The sequence below is a fragment of the Physeter macrocephalus genome, chromosome 1, assembly GCF_002837175.3.
Source record: "Physeter macrocephalus isolate SW-GA chromosome 1, ASM283717v5, whole genome shotgun sequence".
NCBI lineage: Eukaryota > Metazoa > Chordata > Mammalia > Artiodactyla > Physeteridae > Physeter > Physeter macrocephalus.
The window spans coordinates 113,039,514-113,052,048 of NC_041214.2; the positions used below are offsets into that span (position 1 = coordinate 113,039,514).

The following is a 12,535-nucleotide window of genomic DNA, read 5'->3' on the forward strand; positions in this document are numbered from 1 at the left end:
GAAGGGAAGGTGTGACCTCCCCAACCTCTTGCTTTCTCCCATCGTTCTTATTTCTGCCCCCAAATCGACACATGGTGAAAGAAAAGAAGGGAAAGACTGATGCCTATAGCTGAAGTGTGCAGTTTAATGGCCAGAAACCAGACTTGTCTCATGTAATCAAATCATCATAGTGTTGGTGACAGAGTAAAGACAGTTGAAAAAACAGATACTATTCCAACTCCCAATTTTCAAGTTATTGTTGGGGCTGAAATTTCTCTCACCTCAAGAGTTTTTATTCTGGAAAATATCCAAAGCACACTTTTTAGCCATATTCGGGTAACTGAAACATGAAAAAAATAGCAATGTTTTTCAGCCATATTAAACTCTAACCAGATGCTCTTAAAAAACTTTTTGCATGTACACAGCATCTTTTATTTTAGAGGAGAGTCATTTTATTTGCCCTGAATTATATCCACCGTAGACTGAAAATACTAACTCTTTAAGAGCCACAGTAACCCACTGATGCATACCATCTCCAGAGAGGAAGCAAAGAGGACCCCATCGGCTTTTCTAGTTCTCCCTCTCTATTCACACCACTGGGAATCCAAGTCAGATCAATTAAACAAACATTTACTGAATACTTTCTGCATACCAGGAACAAAGCTGAAGAACGTGGAAAATTGGCATGAATTTAACCAACTTGCAAAGTGAAAATGACATGTAGGATTCCTGTAAAAAGTATTAGGGCCAGGACCCTACCTGAATAGCTCACCTGACTGTTTGGCTCACCTAAAAGACAGTGCTTCTGGCACCTTTTCATCTATTAACCAGTAGGCAAAGAGTGAAACGGCTTGGGAATTTGGAGGAAAAGCAGCGTGGAGAAAAGCTATGACAGATTAACCATGAATTCTTAGGTCACCACCCTCAAGAAAACCCCAGAGCATGACCCAGCAGTACCTTGCTTGGTCCCCCACTAACCACTTTGACTCCTTCCATTCTCTACATGAATGCCAGAAAAATCTTTTAAACATGTAAATAAACTATATAAACTTCCAGGTTAAAACTCCGTAGCGGTTTGCTTTTACACTTAGAATTACACCTGTACTCCCTACCACAAACCAAAGGCCCTGCCATGACTGGGCCTCCACTTACCCCTTCAGCCTCCCCTGTTCTCCTCCTTGGCCCACTATACCCCAGCCACACTGACCTCCTGCGGTTCCTAGAATATGCCACCCTGCTTCTTGCCTCAGAGCATTTATGTTTATTGTTCTCATACCTGGACTGCTCCTCCTGGTCTAGCTCCTTCACAATACTCAGGTCCAGCTTAAATGTCACCTCTTCAGAGTTCTCCTCTGACATCTAAAGTGGGCCCTCCCCTCCCCTCTCCATTCTCTGCCATGATTTTCTCTTACTTCCTACCATAGCTATATCACAAGTTATAATTAACTGATTTATTTGTTAACTTTTAATTTATTTGATCCCTCCCATAGATTTAAAATTCCAAGATGGCAGGAACCAACAACATCTGTTTTTTTGTCATATCTTCAGTGTTCACGATAGTCTCTGGACACAGCAGAGAGGCAATAAATAATTGTTGGATGGATGAATAAAGTGAATATAATTGCAAATAGTAAATTTAAAAAAACAATAGAAGTGGGTCAGCTTTTTATTTTATGTTTTTGCTACCATAAATACTATTATACTACTGTAAATCTTGGATTTCTCTTTGAGGTTTTTCATGTATTCATTTTAACCAGGACCACCCTGACTGAACTTAAGAGGCTAAAAGAATGGAGACCTAAATTATGGCTACAATTAGAAAGTTTCAAAATGATTCCTTTATAACACCAGGTTTGGCATATAATACATTTTAAATAAGGGAGGATTAGCCCTTTCTCATTTAAAGATATTTGTGGTTGAAAGCAGAGCTGCTATTATGTATGTAGCACAGTGTTTCTTAAGAAAAATTACAAAAGAACCTTAAAGTCAAGCACCAGAACACTAAGAATGGAGATTATACGATGTATTACTGGAAAGCTATTGTGAAGCTGGTCCGAGTGGAACATCCTTGTCACCCTGCCATTTGGCTCTGGCTTAGGATGCCAAACAATGGAGTTGCATGGAAACTCAGAAGTACCCTGGGTACCAGGCCTTCCTCCCCAACCCTGCCCAGTGGCTAAAAGTTAAGATCTGAAGTCTTCAGACTGTGTTCTGTCTGGTTCTTTGGCCCGTAAGAACCATGACTGGTCTGGCCACACCAGAAAGGGAGGCCTAGAGTCGTCTTCCTGCCTAGGGATGCTCTCTGGAGGGCCCGGAGTGAGCCCTGGCTACTGGTTTACTGGATGCAGAGCAGCCTTTCTCTGATCACCTCCTGACTTGCTCAGCTCTTAGGATCAGTCTTTCTCCTTGGTTTCCTCAGTGTATGTACTTTTTCTGCTAGGACTACAGCTGCTCAGCACCTAGTTTATTTGGATGGGGTTCAGCTTCCTTGTATGATTCTTGTCTTTCCATGTCTCCTGCTCCACATTCCCTAACTGCTGCTTGGGTTCTGGCCCCAACTCAGGCAGCTCACTTGGAATCACGCTGTAGCCCCCTACCCAGATTCTCCCTGCAGGGTTGAAATACCCACTTGCATTTGTAAGGCTGTAATGTATGATGCTTGTCCCCATGCTGGGGCAGACTCACCCATTCCTCATCCCCACCCCACAGAGGTCCTAGCATCCTTCATCAGTAAAGTGCATAGAGGTGACACTAGTAGACCCCTCAGGTCACAGGGATAGCCTTGCTTAAACCCAGGGATGACTCTGGGGAATCTGGGATATAGTGGCTTCCTTAAGGCTTTATGTCAAGTAGAGGGCACTGGTGGTGTGAAATTTAAACCTGAGTTACACAATTTTCATGAATAAAACATGAGGCTAAAGTTAGATGAGCACTGAGTTTCTTCTCAGGAGAAACATACCAGAGTCCCACAAAGAGGCCTTCTGGTTCCAAATCCTGAAGGTTTCCCACTATACCTCCCTGACTATAATTTTTCTGCTAAAATGCCTCTGGTGGCTCCCCACTGTCTATGGAATACAGTTATAACATCTGGCATCAAAGCATCAAGGCTCTTAACATCTTGGACCCAGATAAAAATTCCACTTTACCTAAGACAAAGCTGGACACCAAACCCCTGTCCTTCGGACATGGGAGCAGCTTGCCACTACTGAGCCCATCATGTGCTCTCATCCCAGCGTGCCTGTGCTTACATGGTGCCCTCTGCTGAGAATGCTCTCCTTTACCCTTCCCCTGGCAGAAACCTACTCCCCCTCCCCCAAGGCATCCAGTTCAAATATTTCTACACCCACCTCGACCCCATGCAACCTCTCTGCCCTGCAGTTCACTTAGACTCAGACAGCACTATGTTTAGCCCTATGTTATAATGCATAGAGCATTACAATTAGAATTTTGATGTGTGCCTCTCCTACTAGATTCTGAGTTTTGCATGGTACATTGTGGGCACTCAGTAAATATCTGTTGAAGTGAACTGAAAATTGTGTGCTTATACTTGTATACCTGTTCTTTAGGCTATTAAAGACAAAAGTTACTAAGGCAAGATTTGAGCTGAAAAATTAAACAAGCTTTCTGCTGATATAACATGTCTTTATAAGATGTGTCATTAGAAAGGAAAACAAGATTAGAATGAAACAACATTTTAAAGAGAAGAATGGCTGATAGGGGAGAAATACTTCTAACTCATGTATTTTCCTGTTCACAAAGGAACTTTCTAGCCAAGAAGAAAACATTGGTCCAATTTGAGATGCTGCTGGAATTATTCCTTCTCTCCTTTTTTCTCTAGTTTTGGGAGAAGTAGTACCCATTTGGAAAAGTAATTGAGATGCAAAAGTGAAGAGAGCTATGCAGTGATATATACCAGCATGGCTACAGTGATGATATAGCTATGCCAAGAGAAAAGCATTACATAATGACATCAAAATAGGACACTTGAGGAATGTCTTAGAGCTAAAACAGCTGTCACCTGGTATTTTGGGATTCTTGAAGTATATGAAGAAATAGTGCCTGGAAACCGAAAGGTACAAATTATTTGTAAAAACAAGATTCCAAAGTCAAAATATATTTTCATCATCTTTTGAAAAAAGTTAACCTGGCGACTTCCGTGGTGGTCCAGTGGTAAAGAATCTGCCTTCTAATGCAGGGGATGTGGGTTCGATTCCTGCTCAGGGAACTAAGATCCCACATGCCACAGGGCAGCTAAGCCTGCGTGCCACAACTACTGAGCTTGCGTGCCTCAACTAGAGCCTGTGTGCCGCAAACTACAGAGCCCATGCGTGCCACAACTACAGAGCCCATGTGCCCTAGAGCCTGCACGTCACAACTAGAGAAGAGAAAACCCGTATGCCACAACTAGAGAGAAGGCTGCGTGCTGCAACAAAGAGTACGTGCACCACAACCAAAGATCCCGCATGCCTCAAAGAAGATCCTGCATGCTGCAACTAAGACCCGATGCAGCCAAAAATAAATAAATAAAATCTTAAAAAATAAATAAATAAAAAGTTAAACTGTTAGCATCATTTTCACTTTAGAAAAATGTGAAACCCTAAAATATGTATAATTCCAAAACAGTGCCCACAGGTGGGTTTCAAAAGAAGAGAGAGTCACCCTTCATTATACCAGGTTTTCCTAAACAGACCTGTTTTACTGGGAGATACTTTTCTATTTTGTGGCTTATCCAGACCTCTTTTTAAAAAAAATTTTTTATTGGAGTATAGTGATTTACAATGTTGTGTTAGTTTCAGGTGTACAGCAAAGTAAATCAGTTATACATATTATCCAGACTTCTTATTTTTATGTATAAGTCACTAATCCCACCCACAGGGAAGATGAAGGAGAGGATAATATGTGAAATTTAAATGTCAATTTTGCTGCTGGTAAATGTCTGTTAGGAAAAAGTTTAAAAGCCTGGAATTTAAAAGTGACTGATAGGTTTAATATGTGTGCTTTCTTCTTTCTTGACCTTCTGGCTCACTGAGATGCTGTTTTAAAGTTGCTTCACTCTAGGGTTGCTTCTTTCCTCTCTCCACTTGGTCAAAGTGGTTGGTGATGCTTCCTCCATACAATACATATTTATTGTGCTCTGACTGTGTGCTTGGGGCTGGGGCTACAGTGTTGGAAGGTGCACTCTGCTCTAGGAACTCCCAGTCTACTGGGGGAGAGACAAGTATGTTGGCAGTTGCAATTAAAGTGGGATTGAGGGTAAGGTGCGGTTAAGCTCTGGTGCCTTGGGAGTACCAAGGAGGAACATAATCCACATGGGTGGGGAGAGGACAGTGGGAAGGATGGGTCTGGAATCTGAGTCAGGAAAAAGTGAGGCATGCCCAGGAACACTGTCTGTGATATCCTGTGATCCAGCTCTGCTACTGAGACCCTTGTATTTCTTTTCACAATTCACAGAAATAAACAAACAAAAAACGATAGTTTTAAATGAGTTTCAACCCCACTATATTTTTAAGAACTGATACTGATATATCTCTCAACACCTTGCAGACATCTGCAGTGCTAACTATTAGTAAGAGTTGAGCAAAAAGCTTAGAGTTAGGTTTTCCTGGATCATTTTCAAGTCATCAATTGACAGACTCACAGAATATTAGTGCTTAAATAGAACCAAGATATCTTTCAGTGCAAAACCTTCACAGAGGAGGAAATTGAAGCTCAGGGTCAGTGAAAAAATAACCACTAGAAGATTAGGAATATTTTTTCCCTGCTATTTTCCTTCTTTACTTGGTTGCTTGGTCACCTGTAAGTAGGTGGAAAATGACCCTTTAGAGAATCTGTTCTGCTTATGTACATGTACTCATAATTCCATCAGCTGTCTGTTCTACTACAGAACTACGATTCAGCCCAGCTTTCCTCTCTTTCCTCCCCTGCAGATATCCATTTGCAGTAGACACTGTGACAGGAAGGCTATAGGAAGGGGAGAGAATGCCTGTCCTTGGGGCTCAGTTTTTGAAATTTAATTGACAGACTAATATTAATCCCATGGATCCAAAGAAATTTTAATCATGATGAAATTTATGATAATTATATTTTAGGATATACACAAGCAGAGACAGTTACGTTAGTTCTGGAAGAGAGGCCCAGTGGATACTGTGCAAATGGAAAATTAAGAATTATTAAAACAACAAATGGTTATTATCTCATACAGTTGCTTATATTTCAAAAGTCTATATTATCAGTATAATTTTAAGTGAAAAGCTGTTCTTTAACCCTTTCAAAGCTGACTGAACAAAAAGTGAAAAGTCTGATTTAGGCCCATTGTGGTATGTCAGAATCTCTTCAATATGCCATGTGAAAAGGGGAAGTTTGATAAGGAATTTACTTCTCTGTATTCACAAATACAATACTATAGCAATGCTGTCTAACAGAGATATAATACAAGCACTTATGTAATGTTAAATTTTCCAGTAGTCTCATTAAAATGAAAAATAAATGGTAAAAATAATTTTTAAAAATTGTGGTAAAATATAAATAACATAAAACTTATCATCTTAGCCATTTTTGAGTGTATAATTCAGTAGAATTAAGTACATACATTCACACTGTTGTGCAACCATCATCACTATCCATCTCCAGAATTTTCATATCACCCCAAACATAAATTCTATACCCATGAAACAATAACTTCCTATTCTCCCTCCCCCCAGCCCTTGGTAACCTTATTCTACTTTCTGTCTCTATGAATCTCACTATTCTAGGTACCTTATTCAAGTGGAATCAGACATTATTTATTCTTTTGCGACTGGCTTATTTCACTTAGCATTTGTCTTCAAGGTTCATCCATGTTGCAGCATATATCAGATTTCCATTCCTTTTTAAAGGTTGAATAATATTCCATTGTAGGTATATACTACATTTTGCTTATCTACTCATCTGTTGTTGGACATTTGAGTTGTTTCCACCTTTTGGCTACTGTGAAGGTAAAAATAATTATAATGTATTTTATTTAACTCAATATATCCAAAGTGTTAATATTTCAATATGTAGTTAATATGAAAATAATTAATGAGATACCTTATTTTTTTTGTAATAAGTCCCTGAAATTCAATATTTATTTCATAATTATAGCACATCTCAACTTGGATTAGCCAAATTTCTTGTACTAACTAGCCACATTTATATAGGAGGGTTTGCAGTCAAGATTCGGTAAATCATGACTCCTCCTGGAATATATCATAGTGGATAATTCTACTTTATTGATTCTCATACAGCCCAAGTGTTTAGAACTGGGGCTCTGGAGTCAGACCAATATAAATTCAAATTTCAGATCTCGCACTAATTAGCTCAATGATATTAGAAAGGTTGCTTAATATTTCCAAATGTCAGTTCCTTTATCTGTAAGGTGGAGAAAAAATACAATTTCTCCCATAGGGTTGTTGTGTGAATTAACATTAGGTAACATGGGGCTTACCTGGTGGTCCTGTGGTTTAGAATCTGCCTTTCAATACAGGGGACGTGGGTTTGATCCCTGTCAGGGACCTAAGATCCCACATGTGTTGGGGCAACTAAGCCCGTGAGCCACAACTACTGAGCCCGCACGCTCTGGAGCCCGCTTGCCACAACTAGAGAAGCCCATGTGCCTGCAACTAGAGAAGCCTGCACACTGCAACAAAGAACAACCCATGAGCCACAACGAAGACCAAGCACAGCCAAAAAAAAAGTAACACAAAATGCTTAACATAGTGCTGCCACAAAATGTTACTAATAAGTAGTAAGTTTAATAAAAATAATCCACTAGATAATATATTCACAAAGGCAAGTACCATGTCTGTCTTTTAATGTGCCTGACACATAGTGGGCACTCAATTAATTAAGTGAATAAATATATGAACTCTTCCTTCAGTCGTTATAAACTTTAACCGGTTTCCATGACATCTTTGCAAAAGTAGCATAATGATTTGCCATGAAGATACAGATGGCTTGAGGTACAGAAAAAGTATGAGATTCTTATCTTCTTCTTTTTACCTTCCTTTTCATTAAAAAAACATTATTTCTTTTCCCTCTCCTTGAGGGAGTAGGGCTGATGAGGCTTAAAAGACTGTAAAGGTGGTGGAAGCAGCCGGCAAGGTGGGAAGACTGGTTACACACAGAGGCAATGAGCAAATTAGTAAATACTTTGAGGATAACAGAAACCAAGTTATCCTCACTGTTGGGGGAGGGAGTTACAAACATGGAAAGGGTAAAAGCTAGAACGCTCCATGGTATTAGATCAGAACTGGAGCTATCAATTTGATCTCTCTGGTATTTGATAGAGATAGAGCAACAGATATGGCTGTGAGTGTGTCTATTTCCTGGCTCTTTTGGCCGAGAGGGCCTAGAGGCAATGAGCACACCCTTGTCCAGTGAGCACACCCAATGCCCAGATCTTGGTTTCCATATACTATTTTCCACAATGGACCCAGGTCACCATGAAGATGTGGATAATTCCAGGGCTGGGTAGAGAAAGTACAAGATGTACATGGAACATTTTCTTGTGCCAGAAAGTAAGAAAGTACTCAGAAAATGATGAGGACTTGTCAAAAGGACACAAGAGCCAGCTGGAGGAACTTCCACTTGCCAAATCTGGGATCAATTGGGCATCAAAATAAATAATGATATTAACGGAGTATAAGCCTCTGAATAAAATAGGAATCCATAACTGCATACAGATATAAATAAATACAAAAATAAATAGGGGGGGCTTCACTGGTGGCACAGTGGTTGAGAATCCGCCTGACGATGCAGGGGACACGGGTTCGTGCCCCGGTCCGGGAAGATCCCACATGCCGCGGAGCGGCGGGGCCCGTGAGCCATGGCCACTGAGCCTGCGCGTCCGGAGCCTGTGCTCCGCAACGGGAGAGGCCACAACAGTGAGAGGCCCGCGTACCACAAAAAACAAACAAAAAACAAACAAACAAAAATAAATAGGGGAGAAGGGAAAGCTCTGCCCTACAGTAGAAAGTTTACTTAGAAACAATATATTTATTTACACAGTCTCAAATTATCTTCCCAGAAAAATATTTATTAATTGCAAAGGGAAAAACTATAACTTTACAGTGGAAAAATCTGGCATATACCACCTTAACAAAGTGGGGCTGGTATGGACCAACTCCATTTATGTGTCTCCTCATATGATTAACTAAGAATAATACAACATTGCTTCTGTGATATTCCTGACAAAAAATGCACAAACTCAGTCTCATAATAAGGGAATATCACACCAATCTAAGGTGAGGAACATTTTACAAAATGTACCCTTCAAAAATGTCAAGTCACAAAAGACAAGGAAAGACTGAAGAACTGTTCAGGACTGAAGGAGAGCCATGACAACTAAATGCTCTACATATAATCCTGGACCAAAAGAAAAAACAAATTTTCCCCTGACAAATGATATTATTGAGACATTTGGTGAAAAGTTGAATGGGAACTATGGATTAGAAAGTAATACTGTATCAATATTAATTTACTGAATTTGATAGTAATACTATAGTTATGTAGAAAAGTGTACTTGCTTTTAGGATAACAACACTGAAGCATATAAGTCAATTCAGAAAAATATACACACACACGTATATAAACAAAAGGGGGTGGTTGGGAAGAGGGAGACTGAAGGAAAAAAGGTGGAGGGGAAAGGAAGGAGGGAGGGAGAAAGCAAATGTGGTAAAATGCTAAAAACTGGAGAACCTGGGTGAAGAGTATAAAGGAGTTCTTTATTATTCATGTATATTTTCTGTAAGTTTGAAATTATTTAATGATAATAGTTAAAAATAAAGAGCATAGGTTTCGGTGTGACTCAGATCCAAGTTTGAATTCCAAGTCTGATATTTATCATCCATGAGACTCTAGGGAAGTTATTTAATTATTCTGAGCTTTGGTTTTCTTATTTGATCACCAATACAGGACTAATTTAAAGGGATGCTGTAAGGATTACATAAAATAATGCACAGATTGAGCACCTGGCTGGTGATGGGTCTACCTGGTAGACGGCCTGATACCTAACTGGTGAGGCAGTACATAACTTGCTGAAGAAATGAACACGCTCCTTCCTCCTGCCCCTCCCCCTCCAATCAGAATAACTGATACCACTTAGAGAAAATTATAGATTCTTCAAATTTTAGTAATGTAAAGTATGAGATTTTTCTTAACACCTGAATAATATAAAAGAAAAATGTTCAATAATCATAATAAATACCATCATACATTTGAATGTTGCTCTGAAGTTTCCTCAGCACTTTGCACTCATGTCTCATGTGACACTGAATGGAACAGGCAGGCATTCAAGTTAAAGTTCAACACAGCGTTAATAATAGCGAATTTCTGCAGTGCCTTGGGTTATGACTGTCAAAGGAGAGGGCATGCCCTTGTTACTTAAACCCTGAAGAAGGCTTGCATCAGTTCTTGGCTGCAGGGTACAAAATGAGGTGCAGTCTAATGTCCACCGGGGCATCTGTTCTTAAGATGCTGGCACTGCTGTTTGTTTGTGGTTCACCGTGTATCTGGGGCAGTGACAAGGCAGAGAAGGGGACCCAGGTTGTGCCCGGGAGGTTTCTTCTCTCGGCCAAGATGTGCACATGAATTTGAAATTATCCAAGAGGGTAGTTTCAGAGTTGCCTGCCAAAGAGTGCTGTCTCCTGATCTGGAGAGCAGCTGCTGGGCACAGGCATGCCAGCATACACACAAACACATACACACAGACACACTCATGGAGCTTGTACCTGCCTCTACTTGTCTGCTCTGGGCAGATGGCTTCTGGCTTTTGGGTCGCCTCATCCTGCAGCTCAGTACGGTTAGACCCTTTCTTCGAGGGAGACTGGCAAGCTGTGGGGTGAGGGATTCTGCAAGGTCGCCTGTCTTCAGAGTATGAAGGACACTGCCCGGAGAGGGAGGAGGGTTATATTTAGTGTTTGGGCCCAGTCAGTGTTGGGCTCCCCACTGCCTCTCCTCTGTGGAACTGTCAGTGGCCCCTGGTTGCAAGTTCTCCGTGGCTTTGAAGCCCACAAAACAAAAACTGAGAGAGTGTCCAAAAAAAAAAAGAAGAAAACGTTGTTGGTCCCTGGTTGCCACTATTGGATTTTGGTGGGGATGAGAAGAGAGGACCACTGGGTGTGATCAAGCAAAGGCACCTGCACAGTAAGGTAAGTGTCCCTATTGCTACTGAGAAGAGGTTTTGGGGATGTTTCTGTGTTATCCGACATCCAGGAACTGCCAACACTGCTCTCCAGGAGCAGGAGCTTCTGGGCATTATGCAAAGGAATAGAGTAAATCTCAGGTGTGATTAAGGGCTTATGAAGGATGATGTCTTTTAGGCTAATATGAGTAACAGCTGCTTGCAAAATAGAGGCACTATCCTGACAGTAGGTATGTTTGATAAACTGGTTGGTATGAAAGAAGACCAAAATAAAATCTTAAATTGTTATCCTCTTTAGAGTAAGACAACTGGTCAAAAATTTTTAAAAAATGGTTTGGGCAAATGACTTTCCTGGTTAATAGCTTGATTCTGTAAACTGATGTAAATGATTAATACATAATTTCAAAATCATCAAAAATGTGATAACAATGGAGAAGTATACTGGATAGGTTAGACGGGAGAGGAGGAATTCTCTTTTCATGGAAAGACAGAAGAAACCAGCATCTTATAATGGCAACTAGAAGTATTCTTTTTTCTTTACTTTTGTTCATGTTTCTTTGATGCTAAGATTTGATGAATGAGGGCCAGAAAACAGAAGCACATTTTTGAGGTAGGGTTTTGGAAGGTCTTGGAGGACACCTATAACCCCAAAGAACATGATTGGATATCTATGGCACAACAAATCTCAGTGTCAATGGGAAATAATGCCAGATTGCTGCCAAATGATACCAGAGAAAGTTCTGCTCACTGTACTTGCTCAGTGGAAGTATCAGTCAATGTTTAGGGTGAATGCATAGTTTTGAATACAGACCTCCATTCAAGAGAGATACGTGTTCAGCTAAATTTCTTGTGACATATTCAATCACATATCAACTGATGATCACATATCTTCAATATCTATGCAAGTCTCAGGAAGAACTGCAAGAAAAGCAATATATATACTGCTTAGCTACATTCACCATGTTTCATGTGTGTATTAGGCTTGTAATAAGGGAGAGCAGGGGGTAGCGTACTACTGGAGAGAACTCTTCCAAACTATGGCAATGTTCCTCTAGCTGCAGCTAAAAATGCTTTTCCTATGATGACACGTTCCAATATATCAATCTTCTATCCCTCATAACCAAATATTCCAGGTAAATATATCTCTACAGTTATCAGTTGATGTTATTATGAAACTCACATTATACTTAATTAAAAATCAGCATAGGGCTTCCATGGTGGCGCAGTGGTTGAGAATCTGCCTGCCAATGCAGGGGACACAGGTTCGAGCCCTGGTCTGGGAAGATCCCACATCCCACTGAGCAACTAGGCCCGTGAGCCACAACTACTGAGCCTGCGCATCTGGAGCCTGTGCTCCGCAACAAGAGAGGCCACGATAGTGAGAGGCCCGTGCAC

The 12,535-nt window shown here is 40.5% G+C and overlaps 2 protein-coding genes across 14 annotated transcripts in view; one reads left to right on the forward strand and one right to left on the reverse strand.

Annotated features, from left to right (window-relative positions):
• The window catches only part of CMSS1 (cms1 ribosomal small subunit homolog), a 380,724-nt gene that overhangs the window by 54,324 nt on the left and 313,865 nt on the right, over positions 1-12,535 (reverse strand). The window contains exon 2 of one of the 12 annotated variants that reach the window (XM_007129008.3): positions 11,952-12,058. The exons of 6 other annotated variants lie outside the window; for them this stretch is intronic. Coding sequence is in view for 3 of the 6 variants with exons in the window: in XM_028494053.2 (XP_028349854.1) it covers positions 10,728-10,782 (55 nt within the window). In the remaining 3 variants the exon portion in view is untranslated. Of the gene's footprint in view, positions 1-6,735; positions 6,820-10,212; positions 10,599-10,727; positions 10,812-11,951; positions 12,059-12,535 lie in introns of those variants that run through there. 5 more of the 12 variants (XM_028494053.2, XM_055085923.1, XM_055085941.1 and 2 more) reach the window with 5 other exon arrangements.
• The window catches only part of FILIP1L (filamin A interacting protein 1 like), a 304,847-nt gene continuing 303,128 nt past the window's right edge, over positions 10,817-12,535 (forward strand). For both annotated transcript variants that reach the window (XM_055085903.1, XM_028494011.2), the window contains exon 1: positions 10,817-11,147. The gene's annotated coding sequence lies outside the window, so the exon portion shown is untranslated. The remainder of the gene's footprint in view (positions 11,148-12,535) is intronic.